The sequence below is a fragment of the Amblyomma mixtum genome, chromosome 2 (assembly GCF_055824585.1).
Source record: "Amblyomma mixtum isolate Tamu chromosome 2, ASM5582458v1, whole genome shotgun sequence".
NCBI lineage: Eukaryota > Metazoa > Arthropoda > Arachnida > Ixodida > Ixodidae > Amblyomma > Amblyomma mixtum.
In genome coordinates, this window is record NC_143013.1 from 284,015,001 (window position 1) to 284,037,149 (window position 22,149).

Below are 22,149 nucleotides of genomic sequence, written 5' to 3' on the forward strand. Positions count from 1 at the left end.
ACCTCGCGAGGTGCGGGTATAGGGGGAGCTCGTAATAGGCCATCTTTCAAAGCTCCACACTCGAAAAGAACAATTCGTTTTCACTGCACCTGCTTCTTTTCGCGCTACGATGATTCATCGTCTGTGTATCCTCGTGTCCTACAGCTGTGCCGCATTTCTCCGCACGACGGCGATGGGGAGAGCGTCACTTGATTCCCCCCCCCCGAGCGAAAGGAAAACAGCGGACGTAAAGTTGGCTCTCTCGCAATGCGCGGTGTGCGTGCGGAAAAGCCGACTGCCTGGACACTTAAAAGGGCACTGCACTACCGTCGTACCCGAGCGGATGTTTATTTCGGCATCATTTCTATATTGCGCTCGTGAGAGGCGCCCGACGGGCAGCACGACTTAACAAACGTACAAAAAATTCACCAAACTGTCAAATCCATTGTGGCAACGCAATAGCATTATTAGCTGATGATGCCTTTACCGGAAGTGTCGCCACTTCCCTCCACCCAGTGGAGGTGATCCCGTCAGGTGACGTCATTTCCTTCCAGCCAACGGGAATCCTCCGATCTGGTGACGTCACTTCCTTCCAATCAAGGGGAATTTTGTAACAGACGATGCATTTTAGCCTCAAGGGCATCTAATGCACTGACATTTAAAAAACAAGAAGCCCTTCACTTATGATCTGTCCTGCCAGGAAGCGGGGACAGAGATACTATTAAAAAAAAAGGGGGGGGGGGGGGGGGCAGCACGCTTCCGCACCCAATTCTCTTCCTTATTTCCAGCGATGAGGTCGCAGCGAAATCTGTAAAGTCCTTCCTCTCTCCCTCAGATTTTGCGATGAGGTTCTCTACAAGCAATGCAGAAAGTTGGGCGAGTTGGTAATACATGTTGAACTTAGCAAAGCGCAATAAAAAGACAGGGACAAGAAGCACGCAGGACAAACGCTTGACATCAACTAGTTCTTTACTCGGGAAAAAAACACATATACAGGGTGTTTCACCTAAGACTTTCTGCAATTTAAAAAAAAAAAAAGCTATTTGAATTAGATGCGCGCTTTTTCTGCCATAGCATTCTCAGTGGTGTAGTACATCATAATGCAGCTAAGACGTGCTAACTAGCAGGGTGGTTAACCTATATTTAATAGTTAACTTTTTAACTATTACCGTTGGGCTCCTTAATTATTGAGAGGCATGTAGCCCACCGTAAGTAATGTCCATATCCTTTTTTAGAATTTCGAGAACGCGATTATCCTCGGCGTTGTGGCCCAACAAATTTTGGCTATTTCGACGAGTTAGGTTCACTGGAGAGGTTGCTTTGCCTGCAAGCTTCTCAAACCGCATGTATTTTGGCGCGATGTAGGCGAAATTTGTTGGGCCACAGCGCCGAGGATAATCGCGTTCTCGAAATTCTAAAAACGGATATGGACATTACTTACGGTGGGCTGCATGCCTCTAAATAATTAAGGAGCCCAACGGTAATAGTTAAAAAGTTAACTATTAAATATTGGTTAACAAGCCTGCTAGTTAGCACGTCTTAGTTGAATTATGATGTACTACACCACTGACAATGCTATGCCAGAAAAAGCGCGCATCTAATTCAAATAGCTTATTTTTAAAAATTGCAGAAAGTCTTAGGTGAAACACCCTGTATACAAATACATAGAGGGCGGAAACAAATTATAAACCAAGCAATGAATCGGCTTTATCACATGTGTGTTTAGCGTGAACAGGCATCAAGGTGAGCAATTTCCTTGCGTGATAAGGTCAGGGAAGGAGTGCTGATACAATTTTCAGCTTTCTTTACAATGCGATAAGCCTCTATAATTTCTCTGTCAAGCCTCTTTTTTCCTTTACCGCACAAGCGTGTGGCATTGAACTGCGGCTCATTTGCTTTGCTCATTTGCTATCCATATAAAGAGAAACAACACGTGCAGTGATAAAATTAAATTCGCATGACGGAAGAAATACTCGCACGCGCTGTGTCTGCCAGATTAAACCACGCAAGGCTCTAAACAACCTGGAAAACGTAGCAGCTCATCATAACCATCATTATCAGCCTGACTACACCCACTGCAGGGCAAAGGCTTCTCCCATGTCTCTCCAATTAACCCTGTCCTTTCTCAGTTGCCGCCACTGTATCCTCGCAAACTTCTTAATCTCATCCGCCCACCTAACTTTCTGCCGTCCCCTGCTACGTTTGCTTTCAGAAAACGTAGCAGCTAGATCTGACCAAAAATTCAGGGGGCACTTTGGCGATCTAAAGTTGCCGAGGCGAAAGCCTTCCCACGCAACTTTGGCTGCACGGCCGTTGGCACACACGAGGCGGCTTGGTTTGGTTAGCCATGACTGATCATGACTTGTGCCTAGTAATGACTAGTTACGACTTTCACTTCAGGTGTAACGGACGGACGGACAGAGTCAAGGCCGCGGGTATGAGCGCTTAAAGACTTTCGCCTTAATACTGCCCATTAGTCACACACTACAGTGCACAGAACTGTAGGCAGGTCTGTGCATAGATGAGGGTCCTTCCGAGCATTCGCTGCTGGCGGTATCGGCGCACACGCGTGCTATCGGGGACAACAGTTTGCAGGAGGCGAGTTCTTGCAAAAAAAAAAAAAAACACCTTATTGTAGCTCCACGTCACTATCCAGTCGCCTGATATTGTTAGAGGAAGGAGCTTTGGGCCTTTGTTACCTTCGCACAACATCAGACGACTGGGTAGCAAGGTGGAGCTACAGTAAACTTTTTTCCAAAAACCGGCGTCCCACGAACTTTTGTGCTCTACAGTAGTACAGCAACGTTCTGCTAAAGAATTTTAACAGAACGTCGTACACGCGGACTACATAGCTCGAACTAGAACCGCTGGCACTCATCTACAGCACCGATAGAGGGATAATTGTGCCCTCGCGAAGGAGGAACGGTCCACGGCCACACTCCGCATTCATCTGTCTATAACGCAAGACAAATACCCCGTTCTCTCTTTTAGAGCGCAGCTCTTTGGCGTCCGTTCCTGGGTTTCGCGTCGTCGTCGGCGTTGTCGTCGGCCTCGTAACCAGCTCCGCCCCCCTTTCATCCCCCCAGCGCTAGCAGCGACCGACTGATACTGCTGGATGCCGCTGACGCCGCTAGAGAGTCAAGATAACGTGACTGCATAGAACACCGTCGCCGCCATGCAGAAAGAGGAGGAATGGGTCCCCCCCCCCCCCTGTTCTTGTGTGGCGGATAGGGTGCTCTTCAGTTGCCGACGCGCCGGTTATTTCACGTAGGCCCCGGCACGTCGACGAATACGTGACCACCTTCCCACGGCTAGACCTGGTTCTTAGCGCTGCGGAAGCGAGGGTATCATATTGTTTGTGTCGGCATCGGCGGCGTTGTCCCTGAAACCAACTCCGCAGCTGGGGTTGACTCACTATCGAAAAGGTGAAACAGCTTATTTGCTGCGCTCAAATTTCGCATTAGGAAGTAACGTAATCGTCGGTAATTTTTTTTCTGTATCGTGTACGTCGAACTAAGATTCGATTTCCCTGAATTCTATAGCGCAGTACAGTTAGCTATCTGGCTAACTCGCAGGCACGTATTCACAAGAATAAGTAAAAAAATAATAAGAAAAAAAAAACAAACTTCCGTTGTGCGCTGCCGAGCCCTTTCTTCGATCCTCGTCCGCTATACGTACACAGAGAGGGAACACAATGCAACTTTCGACCTCCTCAGCCGCACCTGCGGAGCGCCGAAGAAAAGCGAATAAACAAACGAATAAAAAAAAAAGGTCAATGACGGCGAAAGAATAGCGCAAGACAACACGGCGATTCATCCACAACCCGACGCTTCTCGGAAGTGCCGCTACCAACGGTGTCAACGAACCGCGGGCGACCTCTTTCTCCCCCCCCCCCCCTCTCTCCGCGTCTCCTCCTCTCTCTTTCCCCTCCCCCATCCCCGTTCTCCTCCTCTTTCCGTTTTTGCAACGCGTGCACTTGACTGCTTCTCCCTCTCCGCTGCTTGCGTGCGTCCGCGTGTGTGTGTGTTCGCGAAGAAAAAAAAAAAAACAGCAGACACACCTTTTCTTCTGGCTCATTTCACGACACACAGGCAGGCTGCAGTTATTCCCATCGGAAATTTTTGCGAGTTCTTTTTTTGTTCTGCCTTTGTTCCTTTGTTCTTTGTTTCTCTATATAGAAAGAGATCCGCTCCGTCCGCGTGTTTCCGACCGTTTAAAAGTCGGCCGTATGCCGTACACACAAAGATATACGAACACCTCCACTTCGATGTTGCGGCAAGGCTCATTCTGCGCGAGGTGGAAGCGGATAAGGAGGGGGTCGCTGACCTGCGGCGCGCAGATTTACAAAGACAGTGCGCTTTGACGAAACACCGCCGGGGGCCGTGCGTGCGAATCGCGGCGAAGCGGTCGTTTTAATATCCGCGCGCGACGAAAACCGACGACCCCTAAAAAAGTAACCGTATAGAAAAAAGAAAACGCACAGAGCGAGATAGATGGAGAGACGTGAACCGCATATGGATCAATAGAGACAGAATCCGGTCATCCATCAGGTGGCGAGGCGAACACAGTTGAAGCTCGCGGGCTCGTAGATAATGTATAATATAAGGTCAAGCGAAAGGTCGCCATCTTACGTGCGCACGAACGACATTTGGTTTGGTTTGGTTTGGTTTTATGGAGTTTAACGTCCCAAAGCGACTCAGGCTATGAGAGACGCCGTAGTGGAGGGCTCCGGAAATTTCGACCACCTGGGGTTTCTTCAACGTGCACTGACATCGCACAGTACACGGGCCTCTAGAATTTCTCCTCCGAAGAAATTCAACCGCCGCGGCCGGGATCGAACCCGCGTCTTTCGGGTCAGCAGCCGAGCACCATAACCACTGAGCCGCCGCGGCGGCTCGAACGACATTTAACAGGTGCGAATGCGCGCACGAACACATGCGGTCGAAGTACGGAATATCGTGCTCCTAGAGAACTTGACTGCTCCTTAGACCATATCCCCGCCGCTCTTGCTTCAAATTCTGCAGCCTGCTCGTTTTAGCCTGAATATTTTTTTACTTGCCACGCGTTGTTTTGTATATTTTGCTTTTTTTTTCGTTTTATCTTTCGTGAGCTTTTTAAACTCTTTTCCCGCGTGCAGCTCTCTACAAATGTATACTGTCAGCGTTATGTATCTGGGGACGCATGTGCAGTACATCGCACATGCGAATCCGTCTTGGAACAAAACCGAAAAAATATATATATAAAAGAACTGACGCAGGTCGACGTATTGTTCTGTACGACCGGAAAGCGAGCGCGATACAAATGGCGACCAGCTGACGCGTATAGGAGGAAAAGAAGAAACTAAAACAAAGTATATGCCGCCGAAAAAAAAAAATGCTAAAGTGTAGCAGAGCGAGATAAAAAGAAATTAACAAACGTTAAATGAGACATCGCGCGTGGCGCGTTATTTTGTACGGCGAGCAAAGCGATGAGCGAAAGTACGCGGAGAAACTGAAATGAAACAAGCAATGAAAAAGGTGCCGAAAATAAAAAAAAAAAAACGAAACGGGCAGATGCGCTATTCGTCAAATGTCGCGGGGCATTGTACTGGATACCGCGACTCTGCCGCATGACCCACCGATTTTATATACCGACGGGAAAACGTTCGTCGAGGCAAAAGTTCGAACTGTATAGTACACGTACGTCATTCGCTGTCTCCTGTAATGGCGAAATGGAATTTGGAGGACGTTAGTGTTTTCTATTTTCCCGTTCTATATTATTACTTTTTTCTTTTCTTTGCGGCGCTTCGTCGCTCGGAGTTGCTTGTAACGCGAGCGAATCACCTGCCGTTGTTCTACGTCGACAATTTCTGCTACGCACCTCCCCTGGGAATGAACTCTCCCGGCAGTCTTGAAATTAATGAGTAGCAAAGAGAGGTTGTGATACTGTTGCTCCGTTTTCGCACCAACCTATAGCAGCAGCGGGAAGTTTCGGTATAAGCGGAGCTTCGGTAAGAAGAAAAGACACTGCGAAGCATTCCAACATTTTCGAGGCACCCGCCTCGCACGGGGTGAATGACCTTTCGTTGCTTACGGTTTGTTCGATTACGGTCTGCCGGCCGGCCGTCTTTCCCTTCGGTCGTTCGTCTGTTTATTTGCCTGTTTGCTCATTTGTTTTCTTGAATGTTGCTTTTTTTTTCTGTCACGCGGTGTATGCACGGCCTCGGTGTTTACAGATGCTACGGCGAAGAGCACATTAACACTGCGGCTGACCGATTGATTCCCGAGGGGGGGGGGGGGGGGGGGGGGGTTGTAAAACGCCGACGGTGGATGGTTATCGCTGACTCGCTTTTCGTGAGGACGAGTTTGCATGTGGTAATAATCAGCTTTTCTTCCGTTTCTCTGTGTGGCTTGCGCTTCCTCTCTCTCTTAGTGCCCCCATGTGGCATCAACTGAGAACTGCAACACCGGCGTAAAAGATAAGCGGCGGTCTATCGGGCCAAGGCTACAGCAGACGACCTGATGTGATATAGTGACCTGGTGATAACTGGTGTGCTGCATATGTGGGGCTTAAAGGAACAATGACAATCAACTATTGTTCTCAATAAATGTCGATTTTGTGGCCTGCTGACCACAACGGCGTTAGTACGGCAGCAAAAGACCCAATTGTTGACGTGAAAATTGGATTTCAAACTTATTACGCCCCTCCATTCAAACTCATGACGTCCTCGCCGAAAAGGACTCCGTGAACACTGTTTGGAAGTGAATGGCAGTGTAACCCATACAATGCTGCACAGCCTCTGAGATCAGCGCCCCAATAACAACGTCGACGCACGCAGTTTACTTCTGAAATCGGCCGATGATGGCGACACCTACATTTCGTTTTGTGACCTTTTCTAGCTTATAAAAACTCTGTTGTCGGTTAGAGTGAAAATCTTGTGTGATTAGAACGAGGTATCCTATCGATAGAGGCCGACTTCAACCTGTCTTCAGTGTCACTTTACGCTGACGACAAATTAAAGCTGGTCTGCTGGAGCACATTACACTGGGCCAGATAGTTCGAAAAACGTCTTGTAACACTGAGCGCAAGAGTATACTGTACTACGCAGTGCTTCGCATCAGACAAATCTTCCTTCGGTACGAGCGCGCGAGGTCGAATGAAACTGAAGGAATGAAAAGCTCGTTGGCACTGCGACCACAGAAGCTCTGACCGGTGTCCAGCGTCTTGGCAGATAAATGTACTGCGCACGGCACTCTGTGCACAATGTGTGTCGTAAGATATGAACTCAAAGCATTCCCGGCGCTCATAAATACGCATGAAGGACAAAATAATGTAAGCGACAAAAGCAAGCGTTCATGACGAATAACCAACGAGCCAGTCGGAAGGTCAGGGGAGCGAATAAATATCTAATGCGCTGAAACGGCAAGCTGAACGCGTACCCTACATCCCAGATTTCCTCTGGGCTCTCACATGCAAGGTACTTACATGCGAAACGGATTCAAAACGTGTGCCCGTTTCACATCTCAAACGGTTTTCTTTTTATCGTTCTTATAACTTGTAGATGATAGTGATACGTGGCTGTACCCTTTGTATTGGGTGGGTACACGATAGAGGAGTCTTAGCTGCAGCGCCATCTACACAGCGCACCACAAAGGAGCAATTCGCCGATGCGATAGCGGTACAATCGGCACGTCTGTGCATCCTGCTCTAAGGTGTAGCGCCATACATTCCACCGGAGGCTGTGATTTTTTATTTTGCTCCAGAAACCGGTCAAAACAGTGCTCAGAGCATGCACGAATAAATTTTTGCCTCGAAAACTGCTTACAATCGAGGCGGGAAAAAATGGCAAGGCTTCGGGTTTTCCCATACTGGGGCTGACCGAGGTTCGGGAAGGAAACCGGCACGGAAAGGTCCTTTCCCTTGTGTAAACAACGTGACGTGAATGGGGCGTGGCCTCTCTGGCAAAATCGTCCACTTTCGCTTCTCAACCGGTTCTGCGTGCGTCCAGCGTTCCCCCACCTCCTTTCTTCTCCCGATTAGAGACGGCTAGGTAGGCGTCGCAACCTTTCGTCTCCCCACTGCAGCCATCTCGGTAGGCGCCGTTCAAGCGGCACCACGCTGCCAGAAGTCGCACGTTTTGCCCGACAGAGGCTGATGACGTAGGCTGGGAGAGGACCGCGCTTCCTGTCCCGCTCTGCGGTTTCCCCCCTGTACACGTCAGTGAGCGGTTGGTCATCGCCCTCTTCGTGCTCGGCTGTTAACCGCGCAGCTGTGTTTGTCGTTCGTCCTTACGGTCCTCGACCCATTTGCTGAGAGGAAGGAAACAAAATTACACTGTCACGCAGGCCAAGCAGCAAGTGAGCATTGGCTCGCTCTCTCTCTCACACACACACACACACACACACACACACACACACACACACACACACACACACACACACAATACACATACCAATCTACAATCTATTTCACCAGGTGCGCTGAACTGCAGTATACAGACAAAAATAAGGACACAAGCAGCGAGGAGTTACATATTGTTCGCAATATGGGCAGTGTGTGTTTGTGCGCGCGCTATTTTCAGGCGACTCTGCGAGCAACGAGAAAGAGAACGTTACACATCAGTATCAGACTCGAAATTCATTTTTCTTCTGCATCGAACTTGAAAAGGCGTGGAACTAACCATGATCGGAGATGACTAATCAAAAGACAAATGCCGGACGAATATGCACTGAGCTTCACACGTTTAGCGGGAATAAGGGGATTTATGAATAACTGAGGTTTACCGGAAAGGAGGCAAGACAAGCATTTTTTTTTTCTTTTTGCTCAGACTTAGCACAGCGTACGCTTGGTGGGTATTATTTTCAGCATTCTTAATCCGGCCTTGGTACTTTTCCACAAGATGTACGCGAAAAGTGATCACGCGAAGCTGCGGCGTAAATAACAACGTTATTTTGGCAATTAAGTACACTGGTTATAGACCTCTCCAACAAGCGATCCATGGCAGTCGACATATTGGTCGCTGAACTGCGAGTTGAATTCGATTCAGCCGCAGTTCACTGCACCACCTGGACCAGCTAGGTGTTAGGTTAGGTTAGGTTAGGTTAGGTTAGGCGCGCTGCACTCAAGTCCTCGATTCACAGCGTCTCCTGCACCGCCACACTCGACTGAGCTAGGTGCAGTCGCGGTGTCAGTCTGATGCACGTAACCAGCTAGCAAGGAGGTGCCAGAAAGCTGTGCACGTGCACCACGGAACTGGGTCTGCACCGCGCCGGCACCAGCGGCACTTTTGCAGTGTTGGTGCCGTGAACCGGCACTGAATCTATGCAGCTGTTGCGCGCACCTGGTGCAAGCACGGGGGATGTGCATCGGCGCCAGCTTTGTGCGTTGCCATGACTCAGCTAGCGACCCGCGTTTGACCAGACGACGACCCCCAAAGAAGGACGCCGCGCGCTCAGAAAGTGCCTGCTGCGGTATTTTCTCACACTCCGCTGGTTGGGGATGCGCATTCCCGGCGAAGGACGCCCGGGGTCAGCGACCGACGGAACCAAGGGCGTCCGTTCGGGGAAATGAAGGGACGAAGGGATTAACTCGTTTCCGTCAAGAGCCGACCACACCGTGGACAGCTCGTCGCCGCAGTTGAGGCCCGCGGCGTCGCATGTGTTTTCGGCGATACGGGGCCGCTTGCACCCCTGTAGCTGCACTGCAGGAATTCGCAGCGGACTTGCAATTTCTCGTCTCCCGTTCCCACGGATTGACTCTGCAGCGAGCGACTCCGCGTGCTACAGTGCTCTTAAATTTTAATTATTTGCCCTTCTAATCTTCAGTATGCAACTAAGTTACTTAAAATTGCCATTAAACCCGCTTGTTTTTCGGCTTCCCAAAATTCGAAGCTTCAGTCTTTCCTCAGCCCGAAGACAGCACGCAACCAAACGGAGCCCCGATTCGAGTTAGCCTGCGCGCCACGACAGCGTCTATTCCGAACAGTGCAAAGAGCATGCAGGTGTTTTGTACTCTGGAAACGCCTACAGTGGTGCAGTCGCTAGCCAGAACTTTTTTTTGGGAGGGGCTGTACACAAATCACAGCGGGCCGGGAGGAAGGGGGGGGGGGGGGGGGTGCTGCACTACCGCGAAAAAAAAGCAAAAATTAAAAAAAAGGAGAAAAAGCAAGCCCGCTTTGTACACAGGAACTCGGAGGCCCTGCACTTTGCGGGAAAAAAATTAGGTTTCAGCTTACGGCATATCTAGCTGCTCGGCACACTGGCGCGGCTTAGAAAGTGCTGTTCCTACCAGCCACTATGCATAGAACTACGTGAATCAAAACCCAGCCGCTTTGAGCGTCACAGGGGCGTAACTCGCTTTTCCGCTTATTGTTGGAAACCTGCTGTTCTCCCTCTCCGCCCTTCGGCAGGCGAGAAGGAGGAGGAGAACGGAATGAGCAGAGCGGATATGCCCCGTCATTAACAAACAGATGGTTTATAACCACTCTACTCTAGAGTGTAAAAGCAGCGATTTCGGGCTGTTTACAAACAGTGGGACATCAGGGGCATCGTGGACGGGCCGAAACTCTGAACAAGTTGGCCAGAGAGCTTCCCAGTCGGGCTTCTCCACGGAGAGGAACAGAATGGAACACTCCTATGATGGGCATTATCTGTTTGGAATGGACGTTATTCCGTTAAGGCGATAAGGTGGTGTGTCGCGGAGAAAAATTTCTAACTTGTTGGAGCCTCGTCGCTGTGGCCGCTTGAAATAGTTTTTTTTTTTTTTTGCACCGCGGCGACAGAAATCGCGAGCGTTTTCGCTTGCATGTGAAACAGGCTTGGCGATCTCTAAGCCTCCTCGCAATGCGTGGCCAATATGGCGGACGAGTTTGCTGCACGTTTATCCTCAAACGGAGTTTGTGTCATCAACTGTGTTACGAACCGCGGGGTAATAATTAAGTGCAGCTCTATGCCTACGCAGATGCGCCCGTGATCCCCGCACGCACCGATGTCAAGCAAGAAGACGCAGCGTCCTTCTTCCCCACGGATTAAGTGCACCGCTGACAATGCACAGGCCGGCAGATGTGTTCGTAGATCACGTGTTCGTGATCGCCGTCCGAGGGTGCGAACGCCGCGGTTCCGGTCGGAATCGTCGAGCACAATGTTAGGACAAGCAAGAGCCCCTTACCTGTTCGCTGTGTGTGTCGATGCGTTGGTGCGTCCAGCTGACTACCCTCCGGTCGAAAGCGTAGTTATAGCCATCGCAATCGACATCTTCGCCATGCTCCTCTCTTTCCGTTCCCTCCTCGAGATTTGTAGGCTCCGCAAGGGAAAATCGCCCTTCCTCCTCCGATGCTAGCGGGAGGCGTGGTGTCTGGTGGAGTGCGTCGCATGTCTACGTCATGGCCCCACCTTGAATAGAATTCTTTTCTTTTTGCTTTCTTTTTGGTTTTTGCTACCCGGTCTATTCGAGGGGGGGGGGGGGGGGGGGGGAGAGAGAGCGGCGGGTCTCCCAAAGCCCTCTCTATTTTGCTCTTTGGGTCTTCTTCTCGCGGTGTTTCGTCGTGTTTTTTTTTTTTCTTCTTTGTCCTTCGTCTTACCAGTTGCTTCGGTCGTGGACGTAGTCGTCCGGTGCGAGGTGTCTTCCGCAAAACACCACATTCTTTACCGTTGTGTCAGGAAGGCCGACGCGTTGGAGCCAGACACGACTAAACTCATAATCTCCTGGCAATCTGTGCCTTTTCGTGGTTGGACTCCAGTCGCTGCGTGCGCATCCCACAACGAAACAGCGTCGGTGCATTTTCTCCGCACACTGAACGATCGAGAGGCGCGATCGGCTCGACCACCTAAACTTGTTAGCGAGCGCATCCTTTCATACAGATCTGTTTGTCATCCCCAGTTAGCGAGCCACCTTTTCACACGACACGACATACGCACAAGTAACTAAAACCTTGTTTTGGGGGGCTTGCATGGAGTAAAAAAAAAAAAAAAATCTGAGAAGGGAGCTTGCACGTAGAGGGCTATCTCGTGACGCGATCACGGCCGGGGGGGGGGGGGGGGGTACCGTCTTTCTTAGTTTTACTATTTTTTACTTTTTATGACTAGGTTCAAGGCTGTCGCCAGACTCTCCCTCCCCAGTTTTTTTTTTTTCCTTCATGCGGGCTTGTAGGCATGTGTCAAAACGGAAGGCGCTGCGGAAAGCGTTGCGCAGACGACGCGACGCCCCGGCTACGCCCAACCTTCTCCCGTCAATCAGAACGATGCACCAATGGAATGCCTTCAGCGAAAGTAATCCTCATGACGTCAGAGGAGCAAGAGCAGATGACGTGGACTTTTGCTTGTGGAAGGAAAGAACGAGCGGGCTTTGATTTGAATTTTTACAGCTTTTCGGGGCGCGCATGGCTCTAGTATTTCGCAGAGGTTATCTTCGACGCCTCATCTTGGCCTTGACATGGCTTCCACATTTTCCCATTAGTCTACGCCAGTTGCATGTGCACCATGCAGTACGTCATCCGTACGTGTACGAGCCTTCACTTCACCTTCGTTCGGCACTGCGGTTACCTTCTCATTTTTGTGCTGTCCAAGTCTTTCCGAGAAGTGTTTCGTCCGGATAATTTAGAGGCACCCAGTCGATCACTCTTGACGAACCACTCCTCTGCATGTTCTTTCGGGGGCCAGTTCTCGGTACGTGGGAGGAAGTGCCCGAACGTTGAAAATGGCTTGTAGGTTAGTTGAGTACCCTGCTGGCTATTGTATGTGCACTCGAGAGCTCCTTTCACACATGCGATGAATAGCCACAACACCCTCCGGAGAACTGGCCTGGGACAGACTGGTTCACATGGCTCGGACAGGAAAAAAATTAAAATTTGTTTTTGAAGAAAGGAAATGGCGCAGTAACTGTCTCTCATATCTCGGTGGACACCCGAACCGCGTGTCCACCGAGCCATTGTGGGGCGCCATATGCCGAATTTACTTAGAAGTGTGTGTTTGTATAGGGGAAAAGGGGGGGGGGGGGCCTTATCGGGCTTTGCGTCTCCTCACCCCTGTAGTACTAGCTTGAACATTTTAGAACTAAAACTGTGTTAAGTATCATATTCCATGGGTGACGTGGATCGCAAACAGGTCTGTTAAGGCAGAAGCCTATACGGCGCCCGTAGGCTAATTCCCCCCCTACCGTGTCCGTCTGAAGTCGGGAGGGGTTAGGAATGGCGACAGCGGGTCGCGCGCTTCGGATGCCGTCCAAGGCTGCGGGAAAGACCGCGACCGCCTTGTCGGGGACCAAGGGGCCGACGACCCCTTGAAAGGATCCCTTGACAAACATAGAAGTGGGAGTGGGGGACAATAAGGTCGACGACTCCTTAAACCCCCGACTGTCTAGCTAAGCAGTGGCGCCTCCAGAGTCGGGCTCTGGCGTGCACTGGGCTCCGCCTACTTGTATGCGCAGTGCCACTGCAGCAGTATTGGTTGGAATTGGGCGAGAGCCAGTTTATTAAAGCTCCGCCCAATTATCGAGGGGATAAAAACCGCTGCAAACAAAGAGCGGGATGAGCGCGCCGAGTCCCAGTCTCGGCCACTTTTCTACAGCCCCTTTTTTAAACAGCCTTTTTTAACAGCCTTTCTTTAAACCGCCTTTTCTTTAAGTGCTTGTATTTCGGTCTCGTCTTGATTAAATCAGTTTTGTCTGAAGAAGTTTGGAGTTGCTGCCCCAACCGGCAACGTGTCGCCGGACGAGCGGACAAAGTACCGCTGACCAACGTACAGCCGGCCAAATCTTTAGCTGGCGTGCGTGATGGCCGCTTTTTCTGCGCTCCTGCGCTTTGTGACGAAACAAACTTGGGGAAAGCTCAACATTAAGCAGGAATTTAGTGAGCTTGTGCTTAAATTTTATATCGTAGCAAGTTTGCACCGTCATAAGCTGCAGGAGCATGGAAAACGCGGCAATCGCGCACGCCAGCTAAAGATTTGGCCGACTGTACGATCGAACCAACCGGCCATATCCGACCTTTTTGTTTTTTAACTGGTCTAATATACTTGCCAGCGCTAGTCTCGCTTGACAGATGAGGAGAAATGTCACTCGCAGGAAGTCCTTTATGCGGAATAGAAATCGAAAAATGCTCCATCGGGATGGGCTTCAAAGCACACTGGCCGCGTTTCGTAACAATAATGGGCCGTTGCAAAACTGTATTGGGTCTGTTGAGCATGCAAACACAGCAATTGAGAAGCGTCAGGATCTAAAGTTGGCATCGATAATGCGGCAGTTCAAAATACGTACGTCCTTTGCGAAAGCGAGTGTCAAAAGTGTAAGAGAAAAAAAAAAATTGAGGAAAATTATGTTCGGCTAGCCCGACAAACAGGGAAACGCAAGAGACGAGAAGTACGAGGAAATTATCAGCCAACTCCGAGCTGTGAATCAGTAGGCTTTAAGGGAGGTCATTCGGAATTCTGCGTCAAAATACTTGGAAATAATTGTGTCACAAGCGTAAGGATTGAAATCGAGGCGCATCATGCGGCTGTCAGAGGAATCGCGAAACGCAAGCCCTGCGTCATGCAGAGACGCTATTTGTGAAATCCTAGCTGCGAATAATTGTAAATGAAAAAAGGCCAGCATTGGTAAAAGACAACGCTGCTTTTTCGTGTATACAGGGTGTTTCGCTTTATCCGACAGTGATCGTACAATACTAACACTAACAAAGAAGTTCGAACGCGTTACGCGAATGATACAGATATACCTGAATGAGGTGAGGGTACCCCTGCTTTAAAACCAATAGTCTGTACATATTATGGTGCTTATATAAAAAAAATACCAAGTCCTGTACTTTGCGCCGCCTGCTACAAAGCTGGATAGGTGTTTCGCTTTATCCGACACTCATCGTACAAGACTAACAGGGAAGTTCGAACGCGTTACGCGATAGTTAATAACATGATAGATATACCTGAATGAGGTGCTAGGGTATCGTTACTTCGAAACCAATGGTCTGTATACAGGGTGTTTCACCTAAGACTTTCTGCAATTTTTAAAAATAAGCTATTTCAATTAGATGCGCGCTTTTTCTGGCATAGCATTGTCAGTGGTGTAGTACATCATAATTCAACTAAGACGTGCTAACTAGCAGGCTTGTTCACCAATATTTAATAGTTAACTTTTAAACTATTACCGTTGGGCTCCTTAATTATTGAGAGGCATGTAGCCCACCGTAAGTAATGTCCATATTCGTTTTTAGAATTTCGAGAACGCGATTATCCTCGGCGCTGTGGCCCAACAAATTTCGCCTACATCGCGCCAAAATACATGCGGTTTGAGAAGCTTGCAGGCAAAGCAACCTCTTCAGTGAGCCTAACTCGTCGAAATAGCCAAAATTTGTTGGGCCACAGCGCCGAGGATAATCGCGTTCTCGAAATTTTAAAAACGGATATGGACATTACTTACGGTGTGCTACATGCCTCTGAGTAATTAAGGAACCCAACGGTGATAGTTTAAAAGTTAACTATTAAATATTGGTTAACAAGCCTGCTAGTTAGCACGTCTTAGCTGCATTATGATGTACTACACCACTGACAATGCTATGCCAGAAAAAGCGCGCATCTAATTCAAATAGCTTATTTTTAAAAATTGCAGAAAGTCTTAGGTGAAACACCCTGTATATTATGGTGCTTATATATAAAAAAAATACCACGTCCTGTACTTTGTGCCGCCTGGTAAAACTGGATACATTCCCAACACTGCACAGCGCTATGCTCGTCGGAACAGCCTCGCCTCTATAGTTGCGTCTATAGGCCGAAAGCCCATGCTCGTATGCAGGTCTGGCCACAAAGCGACCCCCCGGGTGACATGCACGTCGCACGAGTCCGTCCTGGGCGGGCACAGTGTAAAATAATCGCTCGTTAATCTCCACTGCGGAAGGGCGCAAAGGCACGGCCTGCACATGCGGTTGCGTTGGGAGTGGCCGGCCATATCTGCGCGACTACGTTCGATTCCGGTCACGGGTCGGATTAACTCGCCGCGCCAGGGTTGCCGGAAAAAACACGCGTTCGCCCCACCAATTGTGTGCAACACTGCCGAAGGTACCGTCAAGAGAGTAGCGAGAAAAAACAACTTCAGTGATCCAACCAATTCATTAAATGAATCAGTCAACTAATCAATAAAAAATTCAGGGGACACTTTGGCTCTCTAAAGTGCTGCAAGGCGAAAGCGTTTCCTGGCGCACTGTTCGTTTTTATTTACTTTTTATTTTCATATTTTTTTATCTTTGCTCCTTTTCTTGTTTTTATTGCTTTTTATTTTTATTTTCATATCTTATTTTATTTTTGTTTTTGCTTATTTTTATTTTTATTTTCTTGACTTTATTGCTTTTATTTTATTTATGAAACCTATGCATTCACTAGAAGCGCCTTTATTCATGCTGGAACCTTGAGCCTTCGTGGCGGAGTGGCAGCGTCTCCTCTTCAACTGCCAAAGGCCCTGGTTCGATTCCCACCCTCGCCGCAGTTTCTTTTTAAGCAGTGACGCCGAAAGGCGGACAAATCTGCCGACGCGTCTGTCGACACGGCTGCCGACGCGTCGGTCGACATTCCTGCCGACGCGTCTGCTAACGACAGTATGAGGCATTAAAGGCTTTCGCCTTAATATATAAAGGTGAAAGAAAAAGAAAAGTAGACTATAAAGAGAGCGAGAGAGAAAGAAAATTTGCACTGCACTACAGTTATCGGGGTGCCGGTGGTGGTAGCTCATAGGGGGCGCAGCACCTGTTATACTCCAAATTTCCTGCCTAGATTTCGTAAAGTGGAAACGAGTAATTAGCAGGACGTTGGAGTACTGGCGGAGGAAGCCGGGAGAGTGGTTTACCTCGACAGAGTAGGAAACTGGCAAAAGCCTCGGTTACATGAAAGCGACAGAAGTCGACTCTACTCAAGTTTTTGAAGGAAAGAGCAGGTTTTGAGTTAGGAAAGGCGTGAATCGTCCTCTACTCTCTTCCTCGACGCATTTTCACTTTCCCTCAATAAGTCGACTTCTGTCGCATTCATGTAAACGCGGCTAAAGCGTATTCGACGAAGGCACGTTAGAAATCATTAGCTATGGTTACAGTTATATCACCACCCCGATAGGCGGTACCATGAATAACGGACTCCAGTGCGCGTCTATGTCCCGGTGCATATCTTACCCTGAACGGGAGACTTACATAACTCCCACGCTCGACTGCTCCAATACCGCATGCAATTCGTGACATGGGCTACGAGTACGTCAACTGCTATCCACGGTACGATTAAAAAAAAGGAAATGAAACGAGCGCAGAGGGACACTCACAGTTGAGCGTGCACTGCATGAGCGAACGACGGAAAGCTAGAAGGGGGGGGGGGGGGGGGGGGGCTGTGCTGGCATGGCGAAACCTGGGGGAAATGAGGAAGCCCGACTCTTGCGCCACCCCGCGGCGGCGCATCCAACGTGACGCACATATTCCCGCTCTCGCCGCCGTGCAAGGGAGGTGAGGAACGATGGGATCACGCGAAGTATTCCCTTCACGGTACGGTGTAAACAGCGGGGAGCACGCGGATATGCGGGCGCGCGCGCGCGGTTCGAGAGAGATAGAAGTAGGAGGGTTACGACACCCCATGCGAAGGGCGTGTCCGGAACGTCGTCGTATTCGCGTTGTTGGCGCAGTTTGGAATCCCGATGCCAGTGCTAAGCCACGCACACCCAGCCCGTAAAGTGGTGACCCGGAATATCTTGCACTTGCATGTATAGTGAAATAATTACGAAACACCGAAATAAAACAACGTCGTGCGACTGTTTCAGTGTCAAGGACAGCAGTATTACACACGGCGGGGAGCCTGTGTGTGGCTTCCGGCCGGACACCGCTGTGCATCGCGCGAGCATGCGCTGAAGGCATGGGACTGTCTTCAGATGCGCACGCAGTCGTCGATTCTTTCTGCTTCGAAGGTCGACTGCCCACACTGCCAATGTACTTTTGAAAATGGGAAATGTACTTAAAACGACTAACCGTTCCGCCTTGAGAGAGGAAGTGCAATACAGCTATCAATCTCACTTCACCCGAAGACGAAACATGGGAGTCTGTCTCATGTTCGCAAGAGCCGGCGTCTTTGGACCTCCAAGCCAGCGGTGGGGCCGACAAAGACAAGACAGCTTGGCGCCGGCTTCTTGGCGTGGCGTAGGACGGCGGTACATTTTCAATGCCATTCATGTGGAAGGACCCCTCCCCCTCTACCCTTTAACGACCGCTACTTTCGGCAGGCTGGCTCCGATCAAGGTCTTCCCGCGCCCGACTGACTCGCTCCGGCAAGGGTGATGGACAACAGAGAGGAGAGACGCCGGCGCCGCGGACCGTGCCACAAATAGATCCCCTCCCCTTTCTTTTCTCCCATTGACCGGCGCCGACGGAGGCAAGTGCAAGAAACAATTCCTACCAACCGGCCTTGCCATCTGAAAACGATGACCTCTAGGCCAAAACGGCGGATTCTTCCTCTCGCCTCGTGTGCGTCAACGGAAGGGCTGCCGATGCAGTCAAGATGCAGGGTTGTTTCCTCATGCCATGTTGGGGCCTCGTATCGTTGATGATGGGCTCTGGCACGAGATTGAGAGGACCATATGGTCGGACACTGTAAGGTGGTTTCCTGATCACTTAATTCCGCTGCAGCCGGACGATGCACATGCGTGGCCGCGCTTCTCATCTGTCCATTCATGCAAATATGTAAAATTAACCCTTACCGTACACACATATCCTACCCTCCGAGCAGGGTCTACTGATACCAGCCTGGCAGAACGAAGGCACGCAACATTTTTTTTTCAATTACGTCACCTTAATTTGTTTTTCATCAGGCAACAACTCTTTCTCGAGGTTATGTGCATACAGCGCTTCATGTGACTAGCCGCGCCGATCATTACGCTTTTTACGCATGCGTACACAGGAGTTTTTTTTTTTTTCCTATTTGATAATCCTATTGAGATTTCCTATTGATATTTCCTATTTCGCCCGGAGGTAAGGAGGCGGTCGTCCCCTTCACCCTCGCATGAATCCGCACTAGCGCTGAACAGGGAAAGAAGAATGTAGGTAGTGAAAGGTGAGGGACCACTCAGAGATTAAAAACGAAGAAAAAAGAGGATGAGAAAAAAAAAAGGGATCTGCGCGAAGCTGACGATCGCGGTTTTTGGGGCGTTTCTGGATAATCGTGTTTTCGCGCACTGGCAAATGAAAAGCCGCGGAATTCTTGGCAGTGAAACTGCGTTTCTCTCGTGCGGACTCCTGGGGTATTTTATTGCGCGTAAATGAAAAAGGAACGACACGCTGCCTTGGTCTGTTCATAACACGTCATCCCGCGCGCTTATTTGCACTGGTGCAGGTGTGCGGCCGATGGAGCCGGTGAAGGCGCTCGTGTTCGGGAGCATCGGTAAGAGGGTCAAGGCGTCTCTGCCCTCACACTGCATGCATGACTTTGCAAATGATGAGTTAATATAGCCAGCCGCGAGGTCAGTTCACGCGCGCAAACAGAAGAATGATTTTCTCCGTAACGACAGTGTTGGTCAATATACGCAGAGGAATCAGTTGCGTAAACGAGCAGATATAACGAAAAATGAAATCGCTGTGACACCCTTTTTTTTTTGCCAACTAGGTTACAATTTTTACTGGTTCTATTCCGATTGCGATGTATTTGTATACTCTTTTTCCGCTCTTCGTCAGTGGCTCATGCATAGCCATAGCAGTGGACTGGCGTTGCTTACAGAAATACAGAATACAGAAAAAAAAAAGATAACTCGTCATCAAGGTAGCACAGAACATAAGAATAATGCTAGAGAATTGATGAGTAAGTTGCAGTAAAGTTACACGACACTTTGGAACGCTATACTAATGTTAAAAATGAGCAGATATCGCATGTTGCGTGGAATTGAACGCCTCAACTATACATTATGTTAATGCTGTTTTTGAGATGCTACTTTAATGTTCAAGTCGTAACTTAGTGGTTTTTCAGGAAAGGAAATGGCGCAGCATCTCACGCAGGTTTCAAGAAGCGAAGGTGTGGGGGAGGAGGGCTCATCTCCTTCACCCTTGAGTGGAGCGATCAAAACAAGATATGGCACATTAGCGCGCGAGCGGCGCGAACTTGATTACTTTTGTATTTTGTAAATAGTGCACAAAGCTCTCCCCTGTCCTTTCCTGCTGTCGCTCCCGTCTATACTTCTCCTCACTATCCTCTCCCTTTCCCTTTCATTTCCGCCGGCTGCAGCTCGGGTGCTTAAGATATTAGATAGCAATTGCCGCGGCCGGCAACACTGTTTTGCTTCACTTTTTTATATTTTTTAAATAAACCACTACCACCACCACCACGCAGCGACGCCAGCGAGGGGATCATCCCTTTTTGGCTTGACAAGGAGCGCCGACCAGCTGCCTTGAAGGAGGGTACTGAGGGCGGAACAAAGTCACTTCCTAGAACTGAGTAATGAAGGCCGCTAATCGCACTGGTGAAATTCAATTCAATTCAAAACTTTATTTCCAACGACTCGTTGGGGGTCATCAGGCAAAAAAGCTGCCATTGGCAGCTTGAGGGTGCCTGATGCCCGTACAAGGCAGCAGCATATAGCCAACACAAAATTCTGAACACATGTTCAGTTACACTTTCACACAAATTGACTCATCGGAACACATTCGAAACACATCAAAACACAGCACAAGAAAGTATACAGTACGAAAAACATAAAGGCAATGAAAATACATTGAATACGATTAGCTGCACAAAAACTGGGATGAGAAAAAAATTTCACGCGTCTGTTTTCTATTACATGCGCTTACGTCAAAATTTGCAGACAGTAATTTGTTAAGCAAGCACGGCAAGTTGTGCGTGAGCGACTGTAGCATATAATTTGTACGTCTGCGTGGTATCAGCCATTTCTCAGATCCACGGGTGCGACAATCACTTTTCTGTTTCTGCAAATGCGAAAGGAATTTTATGAGGCTCTTAAACTTTTCATCGGAAAATAAGTATGAGTACAGTAGACGGAACTCGTAAATTTTTTCGACGCTTATTATGTTATACCGTGTGAACAATGGTGCAGATGAATGTAAATAGGACACATTTGCAATGCAACGAAGTGCTTTCTTTTGAAGAAGGAGCAGTGTTTGAATATTTGTTTGTGTGGTTGTGGCCCAAACCAATGTGCAGTAATTTATGTGAGAGGAAAACAGTGCATGATAAATTTGAAGTTTTGCTCTATCTGGAAGAAAATGACGGCACCGTGCTAGTGCGCCGACTGACGTAGATAGTGTCCTTGATAATGATTGAATGTGATGATTCCACGACATGTCAGCAGCAAAGGTTACGCCAAGAATTTTATGTTTCTTAACAATTTCTATGGGTGCACCCCCAAGAACCAACCTTTCTTCTATCTGTGCTTGCTTCCCTCTGGCCATGAATAATATGGCCTTAGATTTATTGCCATTTATTTTTAAACAGTTCTTACTTGACCAATCCCAAATTATTGCAAGCTCTTTTTTGGCTTCTATTATTAGTTCGTCTACATTTTTACCGGTTTCCGGTAAAAATGTCCGGGAAGGTGCTTTGACCTTCGTGGACATGCCATGGTGGTATATCTGAGCCGTCGGCTTGTTTCCCCTGGTATCGAAATGAATATTGCTCGCGTAAAAGTTAATTCAAAGATTGAGTAATGGTATAACACCTACACATTTCGCCATTTATTTTCAAAAAACCGCATAAAATTGTTTGTGTAAATAAAATCAATAAACAATCTTTGTTTCTATTTCTTCTCTTTTTTTATATACGGAAATGTGTCCCCCCCCCCCCCCCCCCCCCCCCCCCTTCCCCTAGAACCACGCTCTGGGACCGCCACTGCTCTGAAGCTATGCCTCCAGGGAGAAAAAAAAAGGAGTTCTTCAGCCAAATTCATGTTGTTTTCGTCCCAGTTCCTCCAAAGCCAAGACATAAAACTCGTTTCGGGACAATCTCGTGGTGTATCGAAAATTCCCGCGCCAGTTTTTCATCTGTCGGCAACACTTTACATGCGAAAGCAGTGTAAATGGAGTGAGCTGTCTTCTATCGCACGCCCTTTTATATGAAGAGTAGGCTAGAGCAGAGCTTGCTTCCTTTTTACTTTATTTTTTGTTTATTTAGTTTTTAGTGTGCACGTCGCCCTGCCTGTAGCACGCCGCGGAAAGTCATGACTTGAACTCCTGTGCGACTGCGTCTATAT

At 48.8% G+C, this 22,149-nt stretch overlaps 2 protein-coding genes across 2 annotated transcripts in view; one reads left to right on the plus strand and one right to left on the minus strand.

Annotated features, from left to right (window-relative positions):
• Window positions 1-22,149, minus strand: part of LOC149364294 (uncharacterized) — a 102,758-nt gene that overhangs the window by 68,943 nt on the left and 11,666 nt on the right. The gene's annotated exons all lie outside the window — the stretch shown is intronic.
• LOC149364295 (tectonic-like complex member MKS1) overlaps window positions 1-22,149 on the plus strand; it is a 75,951-nt gene that overhangs the window by 12,913 nt on the left and 40,889 nt on the right. Inside the window, exon 2 of the mRNA XM_089574247.1 lies at window positions 19,290-19,337. Within this exon, the coding sequence (XP_089430373.1) occupies window positions 19,290-19,337 (48 nt within the window). The remainder of the gene's footprint in view (window positions 1-19,289; window positions 19,338-22,149) is intronic.